This window comes from Rhea americana, unplaced genomic scaffold, assembly GCF_003343005.1.
Source record: "Rhea americana isolate MKP2758 unplaced genomic scaffold, rheAme1 scaffold_91, whole genome shotgun sequence".
Lineage (NCBI taxonomy): Eukaryota > Metazoa > Chordata > Aves > Rheiformes > Rheidae > Rhea > Rhea americana.
The window spans coordinates 1,135,147-1,150,025 of NW_028187100.1; the positions used below are offsets into that span (position 1 = coordinate 1,135,147).

A 14,879-nucleotide genomic window follows, 5' to 3' on the forward strand; every position below is an offset into this window, starting at 1 on the left:
AGGAATTAATATGAGGAAGGAAATTCAAAAAGAATTGATCAAACAAAAATAAGCTTTTAAACCTGAAGGGTTAATTTCACCACAAAATGAAGGCATGCATCCCAGGAAAGGTACTGCRTGTCRTAAGTTACTCTCTTGAAGGTTARTTCATACAGMGAGTTTGTTAAATCATGTGAACAATTTATTTAATTAAGTAAGCAGCCACAAGCAAAACAGCGCTGGGCGGCCGGGGAGTCTCAGCTCCGCCAACGGCGCGCGCCTCCTTCACACACGGTCCCCCCCTTATAGTCTGCGTTGTAATCTCCCGGTGCGTCCCGCGCATGTGTGAGTTGCTGGGGGGGTCGTCTGAAGCTCTCTGGTGGTCGTGGAGAGGAAGGCCGTGGTCTTCTTTTGTCTCTTTATTTTGGTTTGTCTCCTTGTGAGTGATCACAGGGGTTTGCTTATCTGTTGTGTTGACTCCCTTTTTGGGATGCTGTTCTGTGAGAAAGTTACAGGCGCCTGCTTATCTTTTCTTTATCCTTTTACCTTCCAAACCTCTGAGCAGCTTGTTGCTTACTTCAGCTCTTCATAGTCCTGTAAGATAGCTAGGGCCCCGACACTAGTTCCACAAGGGGTCATATAAGCTTTTGTGCTTACCATAATTTATTTGTCTGACACCATGTCTCAACCCTGATTGTTGTAAAACCTCCTTCTAAACAATGAACAAATAGTTACAATTTATTACACTGCAGAGAGTACCTGTACTTACAAGCACCTGCCACCACTTGCTTCCAATGCAGTGCTGCATTTGTAAAACATTTCGTGGTTGTAATGCCTCCTAATGCTTAAAAGATCCCAACTARCAATTTCAGCTGCAAGTACAAAAGCACAAGGTTTTTTATTTTTCTTCCTACCTATGATTTCCTAGATCCCTGATTTATTATCAGTCTCCCTTCCATTGCCAAAATATAACTGTGTATAAAACAGTAACACTGGAATAGCCTGTCCATTTCAGTCAATGCTTTCAGATTTGAAGTGCTTTTTCTTGGGGTCTAAAATCCATGTAGGGATCTAAACTCTATTAATAAATAATCCAACATAAATCCAGAAGTAATGACACAAAGTTTGTACAAGGATCTAAAGTTTGTACAAGGATCTCAAATTCACATAGAAAACATATGTGGGAATGAAGCCAGCTCCACCATATCCTTCTATATTCTTTCTTGTACTGATTGCCTACAATGATAAGACGCCAAATGAGACTGGTGGACGTGGCTCTGACTTCCTAGAATTAGTACGTCTCTGCTGACAGAGGCATGACACATGGTACAGTCATTACTTGCCATGTTTTACTGTGGGATTTAGCACCTCCTGCTTCTTTATTGCCTTTTTGCCCTGCCTGTCAACTGAGTGACAGTCCTAAGTGGGCAAGTGGAGTGTAAGACAGAGGCAACTCCATTTGTTGAACTACCAAAGGACTTCTGAGCTTCAGGTTGTGTTTTCTCTGCTTAGTGTGTTTGCTAAAAGAAAAAATTCTTCCTGGCATGGCTAATGGGTAAGAGAAAATCACGTTAATTCTTTTTAACACCATAGACAGTGGGAAGGGATGTATTGGTTTKGGAAATATGTGTAAAAGAGGCTTACATGAAATGCAGCATTGCAGTAATCCTGCTGCTTGTTTCCATTCTGCTTTAGTAATTCACTTGAATGTAAAAAGTTGGTGAGGACTAAAAAGACCACCGAAACATAAACTGTTTTAGCTAAAATAGGATGATGCTAAGATTGTATTTTGCTTACATGTACCTGATAATGTAAAATTATTTCTCTAGTCATCATTTGCCTGCCCAGGATTTTTTCAGAGTATTACTGAATAACTTTCTMCTTTTATCACTTGACAATCAACTTTCATTTCCACCTACAAAATCAGTCGTATTAATTCTTTTGTTTTTCAAATATCTAATTTAAACTAAAAAAACCACTATTGAAGTCAGTAAAATAAATACAAACTGGTATAAGAAAGAAGAAAATCAAGAGAATTTCTTATATCTTGTATTAACTCTGTGAGATGGTGAATATATTTCACATTAGAACCATTTTTTAAATGAATAAAAACTTCTTGTAAGATTTTGCTCATCGAGTTTTCCAAATCCTGCTGCACCCTAGGCTGAGATTAAAGGATTTTTTTAAAATGGATATTGTTCAAAGAACCTGTGAAGATAAATTTACTTTAGAAAAGATGCTCAATCAAATCTTTGCAGGGCTCTGTGTGACCATTCGCAATATATGTTTTTCTTGATTTGACTTACTGACTTGATTCTCTGCTGACCCGTTGATTCTTTTCATCTCTTGAGTCATTTCTGATTTATCACAATAAAAGATATTTTGTTAGGGAATTGTTTTGTGCAGAGTGGAGGTTTCGTACAAGAAAATCACTTGGAAAAAATGGTATTTCATTTCATTTGAAAACAATAATAACAATGGAGATTCCTTTGCTCTAGCTGTTCTGCTGTTAACCCAGAGTTACTGTTGCAAAGACCCTCCCCAAAAGTTTTCTCAGCTCTTACTTACTGCTAAGTAAATGGTTTTTGTTAYTGGTCTGGTGTTCTGTGCACTTAAATTTGAGCAAGACTCCAACTGGACAAAATCCAATTGGCCAGACTTCATGTGTAAAAATGATTGATTTGAAATCACAAATCTAACAACTGAGTGATATCAATATAGGGAGGCAATTAGTAACTAATGATGAAGATCTTTGATTTGAGTCATAAGTGCAATCATATTGAAAACCAGAAGGTATATACATAATACTCCTTTTCAGGAAAACTTTACCTAAATGCTGTATGTCATGGATTTACATGAAGTATTGCATTTCTTCACTTTGATGTTATTTTAGCTCATATATGTAGGTTACATTGCAGGCCTTTTTTAAAGAAATACTGTCCTGAAACAGTTTTTACAAGATGACTGTGTAAGTTGCTAAAGTTCTTTGCTTTSACAGGAATATATTTCTCTTTATTCTAACCTGCAGGTATAATGTGTACAGTTACTCTCTCTCCTCTTTAAGGAAATGAAAGGGACACCAAAAAGGAGCTGAAGAGTCTGTGATGATATTGTGGTAGCATCCAGCACAGGAAAAGCAGAGAAAAGGCATTCACTTTATAAAATCAAGTGATTTTAAAGTCTTATGGGCACATTTTCTGAATGCAGGAATACATTTAGCAGGAGAATGTTTACTAAATAAATATGAGGACTGAAAACCGTAGGTATGTTCTTGCTGTGACCGTCTTCTGAGTAAAGATACTTTGAGCTTGTCTCCACGAGTGCATGGAATATACCATAACATTTGTAGAGGAGGAAAGACCAAGCAGAGCCCAACTGTCCTTCATAAACAGCACAAATCTGCCAAGAGCAGACCAGAACCAAGAACAAGCACGAGGTATTGCAGGGAATGACAGATTCTCTGTATGGAAAAGACAATTTTCACCAAAATATGTATCTACTAAAATGTATGTATACAGAATACTATGTAGTATAGTACAAAATACTAAAAAGAGAAAGCTATCCCCCCCCCCCCCAATATTTCACATACCTTGAATTTTCAATAGACAGCACCTCTCCCCCATGGGTGATAACTTAGTTGAAGATAACAAAACAAAAGCTCCATTAAACATAGCATGGACATATTCAAACAGATAACATCAGTCAATGCAGTGGAGTAGACAGCAGAAACATCCAGAAAGCAGGAAAAAAGTGACCCAGTAAAATTAGATGAGTCCAAGGTAGCATGAATGCAGACAGCATTTGAAGTTTGAAAAACATCTTTGGTAGTCTTCTGTGAACTTGCAGATCCTGTTCTTGGACTTCAGCTGAGCTAATGAGAAGAACAATTTTCTGTTTAGTGCTGATCTGTAAGCTCTTCAGAAGAGGAATTGCTATCCTCAAGACTCAGGATAGATTGTGGAGGTAGAGTTGAAAATAAATAAGAATGCTGCTCTTGCTTGCGTCTGTGATATGCTGGGCAGCTAATTCCCTCTGAAGTTGAGTGGGTATCCTGTACAGGCTGTGCAGTCAGTATTGCTAATGTGATGCCACAAGCCACACTTCTACTTTATATGCAGAGCATGGGGTTGAGCAAGGGCTAAATATATAGGCTTTATGTCAGCCTCATTCTACTCTACTGTAAGACCTATGCAAATAGTTGTTCTGTGCAAAAACCTTCCTTCATATTGATGTTTAACCCAGGCAATAAACATATCATTTGGTTCCCATATACTAGAACTTTTAGTCCTTTTCCTTCTTTCAGTTATTTCATACCTGTTCAAGCCAAGTGATTTTGTAGATTTTTTCCCATCAACAATAATCTCAAAGTATCACAGAGCCAGAGAAAAAACAGACCATCAGTGCCTCCAGCACAGTTTAGGTATGTGATGGCTCAGATTCCCARCTGCAGGAGACTTAGGTGTGGCAGCTGAAGTAGTTACTTCGGTTGCCTGCCCTACCCTTCAGTAGGAGATTGCTTTCCTCACACTGAATATCAGATGTTGTTCTTGCTTTTGAGCTGCTGTGGTTTGTYCTCTGGTGTATTAATATAAAGAAGCCAAGTTTGACTCTTAACTCAGGCATGTGAATTTCTTTAGGTGATAATTCCTCAAGGACTTTTTCAGCACTTTAATCTTAGGTTGTAGGGGCTACATCGCAGAGAAAAAGGATTGCTCAATAAAGCAAAGTTGCAGTTCTCCAGGCACAGTCTGCTACTTTTTTTTCCATCAACGTGGCACGTAGAACAGCAGTTTCTGAGACAGACGCACAGTCCAGTACAGGATGAGGCACGTAAAACCTTGTTGTGTTGCTTCTGAAGCAATCTCCCACCATTTGACTAATGCCCTCTTTTCTGTTACGAGTTCTGTGCCTTCCCTGCCAACAACAGGGTGTGCCTGTTCGACTCACTGTTTCACTCCTTGCTCTCTGGCTGCCTGTTGCACAGCTTTCTCTGTGCAACCACACCTGGGCTGCCACATCAGGAGACTGAACTTACCACAATATTTGTTTGCTCTTTCTGCTGAACAGCATGGAATCTGCCACTGGCTGGAGGGTGCAGTATCTCCAGCTAATAGAAAGMTAGGATGTAACAGTTACCAGTCAGGAGGTTCACAGCTGGGCTGAAGGTGCCTTGGTCCATTTTAGGAAAACTAGTTGTTAAAATCATGACAAGTTGTTCAAATGACAATTTAGGGGGGGGGGAAATGCCCATATTGATAAACTTTTCTGCACTTTTTTTCTTGAAAACATCTGCTTTGGAGCAGAAGTTCAGGGGTTCTTTTCTGGGCTTCAATGCGTGTGCTGCTTTGTAACCGATTAATTCAACTGTCAGTCATTTTAAGACTAATCCACTCCTCTCGCTTCTCCTCCATATTCTGTCTTGATCTGGTGTGTCAGTGTGTACATAATGTCCTGGAACCRGAGCTACTCTTGGGCAGTTCATCACAGTAACAAATCTTCCTAAATCTTGTTGATGAATGGATGGATAGATTTCTGAGAACTATACACAATTATGCAGGATAAAAGTCCATTAAAAGGAGGAAAGGACCAGCTTATGCGGGTTTGTATGAGCATTTGGGATCAGTGCGCAAGGGAATTTTATTGTATAGAACCTCTGTGTTTTTAGCATCTTAGTGACTCTTAATTACTCATCTAGCTTTATGCTAGTGTAACCATGCATATGGGCAAAGGAGAGCATCTCTTATGAGGGTCCTGCAGTACTGAGATTGGGGAATTTGGTAGAAAGAGTGTGTGTAAGATTGCTGCTAGAAAAGCAATCATACAGAGAACTTTTGCTTTCTGCTTTGTTGAGTAGTGTTGCTGCTTGTTGTCTGCTGATAACAATCTTCTGCTTGGCTGTGATTTGTATATAGAATCCTTCTGAATGAAACACCAGCATCTTCATTTTTATTTCAGTGCATGGAAAACACCAGGGAGGCTTAATAACTGGCATTTTGTTAAAATATATTCTAAAATAACTTGAAGGAAGAGGCTCAAATTCCCTTACAGGTTRCTTGCATTCTTTAGGTATTAACATCAACCATATGCTATATGGTTTTCACAGCAACACTGACAACAAGGTGTTGGGAGAAGAGAAAGCTCTCCTGATGACAAATTAGTATCCAGAACATGGTTAGAGTGATACTAAAAGACTCTAGAAATGACTTTCATAAACGCCTAACAGTATATGTCTTTTTCAACATGTATTTCTTGGCAGGAAGGGCTTAAACCATGAACTTTCTAAACTTTTCAATGAGATGTGGGATATGGATGTTAACCGCTTTATGCCTGGGAAAGACTACACAATTGAACTGCAGGTAATTAATTACTAAGTAACATAAGGATTAAGGGCAGGATGGTGTAGGAAAAGGCATACATGAAACTGCCTTCTGTTAAGAGCTGCCTATGCTTCATAATTTTCATTAATGGCATGGTCGGGACTTTCTGATGAGGAAGAGTCAGCTGGGAGATGGAATAGTACAGAGAAGGCAGGAGGCTGAATGTGTTAATGGTTCACACTCTATCTGGAAGCTGGTTACAAGTGGAGTACCCCCTCATGGGTCTGTCTTTCATCCTGTACTATTTAATACCTTTATCAATGACCTGGAGGAYGGAATGCAACCTTTCCAAATTTTCAGCCACCAGCAAATTGGGGAAAGCAGTCAATATGCTCAAGGGCAAGGCTGCCACTCAGGTAGACCTAAACAAATTGGAGGAATGGGCTGAAGGAATCTCATGAAATTCAACAGGGACAAATGCAAATGGACTGGTTACCCAGAGAAGTTGTGAAATCTCCATCTCCTGCAAGTTTTCAAGCTCTAACCGGCCAAAATCCTAAGCAATACAGTCTGAATTCAGTGTTGATCATGCTTTAAGCAGAAGGGTGGACTGATGACATCCTGAGGTCCTCTCCACTCTAGATATTTCTGTGGCTGTGGATTGGATGTTTGTATTTGTGTATGACTTCACTGAGGGAAAAGATGAGGCAAGTCCCAAATCATTCTTGGAGGACTGGAGGAGGACACAGAGGGAAGAGGATCCCTGGGTCTCTCCTGATGAGGGTTTTGGGGTAGTTGCTGTCACTCCCAGAGAACTGTGAGGGAGAAGCAGGCATCAGATTTCACAAGCAGCCATTTCACTCCCTGCTGGCTCAGTGTGGTGCAAATATGACTGTGTGTTGCAGCCACAAAATTGCAGCAGGTCACTGAATATCCAATATTGTACTTAAGTGCTCACACACTTTACTACAATGTTGCTTACTATTATAAGATACAATTTTCTATTCCCGATAAACTCCTGAGAGGAGTACCTACCTCTGGCCAGAATGTGTGTTGGGCAAATCTTCTCCCATATGGCTCGTTTCTTAAAACAACGCTCTAGTTACCCCTTGCCTATGTTCACAAACTGCTACTCACCTTTTTTTCCCTCTTTCCTTGAGAATGCTCTCTTTGGAGTCAGAACTTCAAAACTGTCAGAAAAAAGTCTCCTTTCTGTTTTGGAAGTGCTTATTTGTAACCTTGATTAAAATGCCTTTACACATGAGCCAACTGTAAGTCTTTCTTTGAAAACCTGAGACAACTGAACATCTGTGTGTGCAAAGCTGCTGGACCTGCACAGAGCTGTCTCAGCTCCTCTCTGGYGCTGAGGGTGGCTGTGGTCATGAAGCCAAAAAGAGAAAACGGGTTGAATGTGAGAGAGCCTACTCAGAAGATGGCTAGGTTAAGCAGTAGCAGAGAGGAGAAGAGGATTAGACTGRTTAGCTTGGGTAGCAGGCTTGGGACTCAGGAGAGAAACAATACCTCTATCACCCCTCTCTATGGTCTCATAAACTTTATGCAGTGGGTCTGTGGATTACAAGGGAACAGAGCAGGAAGGTGCCTTTTTAAAATCTGGGCCATCACATGGGTAATCACARTCATCTCTGAAAAAAGTCAACAAAGGAATTTCAAACTCTTGTAATGCCAGAGATTATGTCTTKTCTTCTTGATGCTGAGTCTTCTTCTGTAATATCTTCTCTTGTTCCTAAGATGATCATTCATAGCAAAGAATTTTGATCATATTATACTTATTGTTTTGATTATAGAGACAGTCAATGTACATTCTCTGTAAGTACATTTTGCTTCGTTATTGTTCTATTGTGATGTTTTTCCTAGGGAAAAGCAGGTGACAGTGCTACCCAMGACAGTGCATCCAGACATCTGTTTCACTACGTAAATGAAGAACGTATGAAGAGCATAAAAACTTTTACAAGTGAGATATGTTGTTCTGTTTAGGATGGAAATGACATAGAGAATCTATCTTGTTTTTTATGCATTTTATTGGAATATAACATTGTATATAATTTTGATGGTAAGATGAGGAGGTGAAGATCTTCAGGCTGTCTATCATTTGAAAGTAATTTCCCCAACATCTGCGATGRGGTCATGGAGATTACCCATAGCTTCAGCCTCAGGAAGAACATTGGTTTGTGCCTTAGCCACAATCTGGATTTCTCTGAGGTTCTTTCACTACAAAGTGAAATAGATGAGAGACTCTGTTATTCCTTTGATGTTCTTCCATATATTAAAAAAGAAGCCAAATTCCACCTTCATCATTTGCTTACAGCTTTCTTTTTCCTTTCAGAGAGCACTGAGTCTACAGCTACTGCTTGCATTTCTGCGAGTGCTGTACTTCAAGCACGTCCATGAATTCACATTTCTCAAGCTGGAGTTACATATGTTGCTAAGCTGATCACAGAGCTGGCATAAGGGGGAACCATTTTCTTCTGTTCCCCTGACACCTCTCTGCCACACAGTCCTGTCCCTAGTGAGGTAGCTCTGGTATTCACTGAATACCAGTATTCAACTTACTAACCTGGTAGGAAAATATAGGTTTTGGATCTCAAGTATTTTTCTGTCAGCTTTCTGTGCTGAATCAGCCCACAGAGTTTCCTGAGTGTCAGAGCTGGTGCAGTCAAAGTGATGGGAGGGAATGCATAGCARAAGGAGAAAATGAACCCATCCATTTAGTGGTCATGAGCTCAAGCTCAAGCTGTCTCATGTGGATTCATGCTGCATTATTCCTCTACTGAAGTAATGCCCACAAAGTCTTCTGCCAGCATAGCTGAAGTTCATAAGCCTGTGTCTGTGTGTTCAGTGATTTGTTTTGGTAGAAGCTCATTACTGCTTCTGCCACTTGGGTCCATAGGGGAGCTCAATAGGGAGTTGTTTATAGGTATCTTTTAGCAGCAGTGATCTGGCTTTGAGTCCAGCCATTCACCTAACAGTGTAGCTGAGAATAGAATTTGGTGTAYAGAGCAGTGTCTTTGTCCAGGGTCAGTCAAGGCATTGCTATATTATATGGCCTTATTTATATGATAGAACTGTCTAATGGTTGCACCACAGGTGTCATTAAACATATGTTCTGTTCATCTAGATGAACATGCTGAAAGTTTTTCTTTTTCTGTAGCCTTTATTTCCTTATTGGACAACTATGAGACATCAACTGGTGTAGCAGAAGTAGTGACTCCAGAAGAAATAGCTGAAAACAATCGTTTTCTYGATGCTATCTTAGAAACTGAAGTCATGAAAGTAAGTAAGAGATGTTATTTTTTAAGTCACTGAAAACACTGAATTGAAAAGTAAACAGTGTATATGTCTTTGTTATCTAACCTCCAGCTAGCTCATCAGTATCTGGTTAAAAAAAACCTRTCGGAGCCAAACCTTACTGATTTCAAATCTCAGCTCTATGACATTTGGTTTCAGCTCTATGCCAGAAAAGAAGGCAACAGGTATGTTTGATTAATATGGCCCCTGATAATCCTCATGCTATTCTGATTTATGTAAATAAAGATTGAGTTCTGCCTATTAGATACAAAAATGGAAGACATCTCAAAATATGGCCAAAATTACGTGTTCATTGTTTTTGCACAGACCACTAGACTTCTGGGTGTCTCTAGTCCAAACTCCCTGCTCAAAGCAGGATTAGATAGAGTAGGTAAGGGCCTTGTCCAGCTGAGATTTGATTATGTGCAAGGTTGGAGTGTTCCAACTTTGGTTCTCTGAGCGACTCGTTCCAGTAAAAAATATTTTTATATATATATTTAAGTGGGATTTCCTATATTTCAATTTGTGCCCATTGCCACTCATCCTGTCACTGGGCACCACTGAGAACAGACTGATTTGTCTTCTTTAGTCTCCTCTATCATATATCTATACAGATTGATAAGATCCCCCCTAAGCCTGCTCTTCTCCAGGCTAAACACTCTCAGCTGTCTCAGCCCCTCCTCATATATCAGATGCTCTGGTCCCTTAATCATCTTTGTGGCCTTTTGTGGGACTCCTTCCAGTAAGTCCATGTCTTTCTTGTTCTGGGGCCTAGACATGGACCCAGCATTCCAGATRTGGCCTCATCAGTGCTGAGTAGAGGGGAAGGATCACTTCCCTTGACCTGCTGGCTGTGCTCTTCCTAATGCAGCCTAGAAGGCCATKGGCTGCCTTTGCTGCAAGGGCACATTGCTGGATAATGTCCAATTTGTTGTCCACTAGGATGCCCAGGTCCTTCYCTGCAAAGCTGTTCTCAAACTGGTCAGCCCCTAGTGTATATTGCTGCAGAGGGTTATTCCTCCCTAAGTGCAGTTGCATTTCCCTTTGCTGAACTTCATGAGATTCCTGTCAGCCCATTTCTCCAGCCTGTCAAGGTGCCTCTGAATGGCAGTACCACACTCTGGTGTATCAGCCACTCCTCCCATCCTCTGCAACATGCTGAGGATGCACTCTGTCCCATGATGTCAGTAATGTCAGTAATGATGATATTAAAACAATATTGGCCCCAGCATTGACTCCTGGAATACACAACTAGTGACTGGACTCTGTATCACTCATCACAAWCTTTGACCCCAAAATTTGAACTAGTTTTCAACCCACCTCACTGTGCATTTATCTAGTCCACATTTCATCAGCTTGTCTATAAGGATGTTATGGGAGACAGTGTTGAAAACCTTGCTAAATTCAAGATAAGTAACAATACAAATATCACTTTAACTAACAACCTTAATCATCAAATAGAAATATAGACTTCATGACTAGATTTCATGCAATTTTTGTGCAAAATAGGAAAGAAAACCCAACAAACCCCAAACAAAACCTGACAAATAAAAGAAATTCTAATTGTTCATAGATTAACCTAAGCAAGTTTGCACATCTTCTGGCCTTTTACTTCAGCCAGTCTGAACTATCTAAACAAAGAAAAAGCTAATTATTATTCTTTTGATTTATTGCAGACCTGATTCCTGTGGTTTTGAACATGTTTTTGTTGGAGAAACAAGGCGTGGCAAACAGATCTTAGGTTTGCACAACTGGGTGCAATTTTACTTTCAGGAAAAGCGTAACCAAATTGACTACAAGGGGTATGTTGCCCGGAAGAATAAAAACAGGGTAAGAATGAGTTGTGTGCCTTTACAGATAAGATAAATAGATCCACAGAGAATAGCTGTGGTAATGAACCACGTCACTATGATGCAGAGCCAGGGTTGGGTTTCCTCAGTCACTGACATCTCCCACTCATGCTCTTCCCACTGTCACTTGTGGCTATTGCACATGCAGCAAGTGTCCACAGCTCTGGACTCCTTCAAGATATCCTGAGGCTAAAAAGCTCAGAGCAAAACTAGTCCTTCAAACACAAAATTCTTTTGCGATTCCCCTATCTTTAAGTGAAATTGGACAGAAACCCTGTTAGTCTAGATGCCTTTTAAGCCTCAGTGCAAAGGTCCTGTGCTGAGAATTACTAAGACCAGGCTAGAAAAGGTACTTTGCTGAAGAGGCAAGTGATTATGGGGTTCATGCAATATACAGTGTTGGATTCTTATTGTTGGGAGATTTGGGAGCTCACCCTTTGGAAGCTGAAGCTATTGAAAAGACTTCTTCAGCTTCAGAGATTTTTGAATTAGACTTATTCTGTGCTGTTGCTTCCTTCTTTCAAACCAAGGCCTGTAAATCTCATTTCTGAAACTTATGAGGCACTGATAGGTTGGAACCAGACTACTAAAAAGTGAAGCTTAAAAGCTGTTTTAGGACAATGCATTCAAGTTTATGAAGTAAAATAGAAAGCTTTGTCTGAATCTACTGCTTATTTTGCAGTGGGTGAAGAGAGCACAGGCTGATGCACCAGCCCCAGATGCCATGTCCCCTTAGCAGCAGTGTTTGGTGGGGGCTGGAGCAGACAGCATTGCATGGTTAGCTCCTGAGCTGCTAGCTGTCTCCTCTCAGTTGCACCAACGGCACAGCAATGGGCTGGGCTGTTATTGCCCCACTTAGGGTGGCTCCAACAGCCTAGATACCAGGGCACTGTACAAATGGGACTCTACAAATTGGTGGGCATCGTTGTTTTTTTATTTTTCCTGGCAGAAAAGTGCTATTCCACCGCTTCTAAAGGAAGCAGAAGAGGGTCTCTGTCCTTTTTCACAGAGTCTTAGAGACCTTTCTAGTACTCAGCAAAAGCATGGGATACCAAATTATGTCTGGTGACCTTTTCAGTTTTATTTTCTTACTGGTTAGAAAGTCCTTCTGTGCATGATTAGGTTGTGCTGGCCCCAGGAGTCTTGCCAGTGCAGCCTAGTAGGTGCTGTAGAAGCCAACTCACCAGTGCAGTGTGGGTCTCTCAGGCATCGGAGCTGGGTGCTGTGGGTGCTGCCAGTGATGTGGGTGCCCAACACTGTTGCGAGTGTGCCAGTGTGAATGCTGAGCAGCCTGTGAGGAACCATTACAGTGACAAATGAAACATGGGTATAGGTACAGTGCCAAATGGAGCACAGGTACTTCCAATGGCTAGCCAGTAGGAGCTGGCCCTCTCTGTTGTTCCTTATTACATGTGCAAACAGATACTACTACTATAGGCTCAAATGCTTTGAACCTACTCTTGACCACGTGTAAAAGCAGAAGAAATACTAGCATCCCCTTGAGCCCAGCTGCTTTTGCACAAACTATTTCTAACAGCAGCTGGTGTTTAGGGAATTACAAAACAGCTGAAGCTTAATGGATACAAATGAACACATATGCTCCAGAGGATAGGGAAAAGATACAGGACCCAGGCATAGCAGCAATATGGCAGGGTGAGGGACATGTGCCTCTCCAGGTATTGTCCTTGAATCTACCACAGAAGCACAAAGGAACCAGATCTATATCTTTGTCTCTCCAGAGCATAGATTTCAGATTTTCTAGTCACAGATCACTTGTGATAAAGGCAGATTCACTGTGGCAATTGGCTAGAGAGAGATCCAGATTGGGACAGTCAAAGGAGTTCTGTGGGGTTGGACACTCACCTGTAACACTTCTCAATGAAGATCGATGTGAACTGGGAGTTCAGTTATTTCTTGGCCTTCTATAAAAATGCCCGCTGAAACTCATTTGTAATGGCATTCAATGTGAAGGAGTCTACTCTATTTTGGTATCTTTTGGGAACAAGAATGGAGGAAAAAAGCAAGGGAACTGGCCTAAACTGCTTTTTATCTATTGTCTTTAGAGGTATAAGATTACTTTAGGTGGGAAAGATAAAACAATTTTCAAAGCCTGGAACCGTAAACATGAACCACTTACATCCAGTAAAATTTAAAAGGAGTCTAACCTGTGGACTTACATCTAGAACAGTTCTTTTACATCCCTCATTCCCAGTGCTCACTCTTGATACAAACCCCTGAATGGTAGAGTGACTGAATCCTGCAATTTCTTCTAAAATCCAGAATCTAAAATTGTAGCTTTCTGGTCACAACACTGTTGGAGATTATTCCATTGTTTGTTTCTGCTTTCAGCCTGACAAAGATGACCAAGTTTTGAGCCTCCAGTTCACTTGGAAGGGCTTGGTAAAGCCAATTGGAAGCACCTTTGTTGGTGTCAGCCCTGAGTTTGAATTTGCCCTTTACACTGTCATTTTTCTGCTGCATAAAGAAAATGTTGTACGTGAAACAGTGAAGATAGAGGAATATGAGCTACAGATAGTAGTTTGTCGCCATGGGCAGCACATTGGAACAGCCTATCCGGTACTTCTTGGCACTAGTAATGAAGACTTGTAGTGACAGTGATCAGGAAACATTTTTTTTTTAAAGAAGGAGTAAGTTAGCGATTTATTTCTAGTACCAATTTATAAATCATTCATTTTTGGGTTGCAATAAAGTGTTTAATGAATAATGTGCTACAATTCTGTATGTAACCCACTTTGAAACATGCTTCTTCTCATATTAAAACCTTGAATAAGTTTGTATCAGCTTTCCTTCATGCATTATAATACTATACTTCTTCAGCAGATAATAGAATTTTTTAAAAGGCCATATTAAAATGAACACAGCTACTTTTTTTTGTTAACTACTATATATTTGAGAGAACATTATTTATGCATTTCAAATATCTTTCCTTAAAGACAGGAACTTTTATTTGGCACAAGGGGAATCACTTTAGATTTTTTTTTCTCCTCATTTCATAAGTTTCAAATATATTTTTACAACTACAGTGCTCTGGACATGCAGGAAAAACATTCAGATGTGATTATTATCATTAAGATCAACCACAAGTCTATCACTGTACTGGCACTACCCAGGTTTTTGCCTACTTGTAGAAGACACACGTGGCTTTTTCTCACCTCACTTTAGAAGTCTGTAGTGTAGACAGTTATGTTCCCATTCTGGTTGGTGTCCTTCCTCTGATGTCAACATGTCTGCCTCTGTTCTTCCAACATGAATTCAATAACCCAACGAATGGAATTAAATTCTTTTCTTTCTCGTGCCCACTCAGAAACAGGCAAATGCTATGTCCCTCTGAGACTGTGACAACGATTAGTGCCTCATATGCTACAATAGTTTCTTCAACAAATCAAGGAACCTGCTGATGAAGATT

At 40.4% G+C, this 14,879-nt stretch overlaps 1 protein-coding gene across 1 annotated transcript in view; it reads left to right on the top strand.

Moving 5' to 3' along the window:
• The window catches only part of LOC146584606 (poly(U)-specific endoribonuclease-B-like), a 17,618-nt gene extending 3,408 nt beyond the window's left edge, over nt 1-14,210 (top strand). Inside the window, exons 3-8 of the mRNA XM_085324438.1 lie at nt 6,236-6,335; nt 8,172-8,268; nt 9,466-9,587; nt 9,675-9,787; nt 11,279-11,432; nt 13,802-14,210. Of these exons, the coding sequence (XP_085180564.1) occupies nt 6,236-6,335; nt 8,172-8,268; nt 9,466-9,587; nt 9,675-9,787; nt 11,279-11,432; nt 13,802-14,062 (847 nt within the window). The 3' untranslated portion in view covers nt 14,063-14,210. The remainder of the gene's footprint in view (nt 1-6,235; nt 6,336-8,171; nt 8,269-9,465; nt 9,588-9,674; nt 9,788-11,278; nt 11,433-13,801) is intronic.
• Nucleotides 14,211-14,879: the final 669 nt, after the last annotated feature.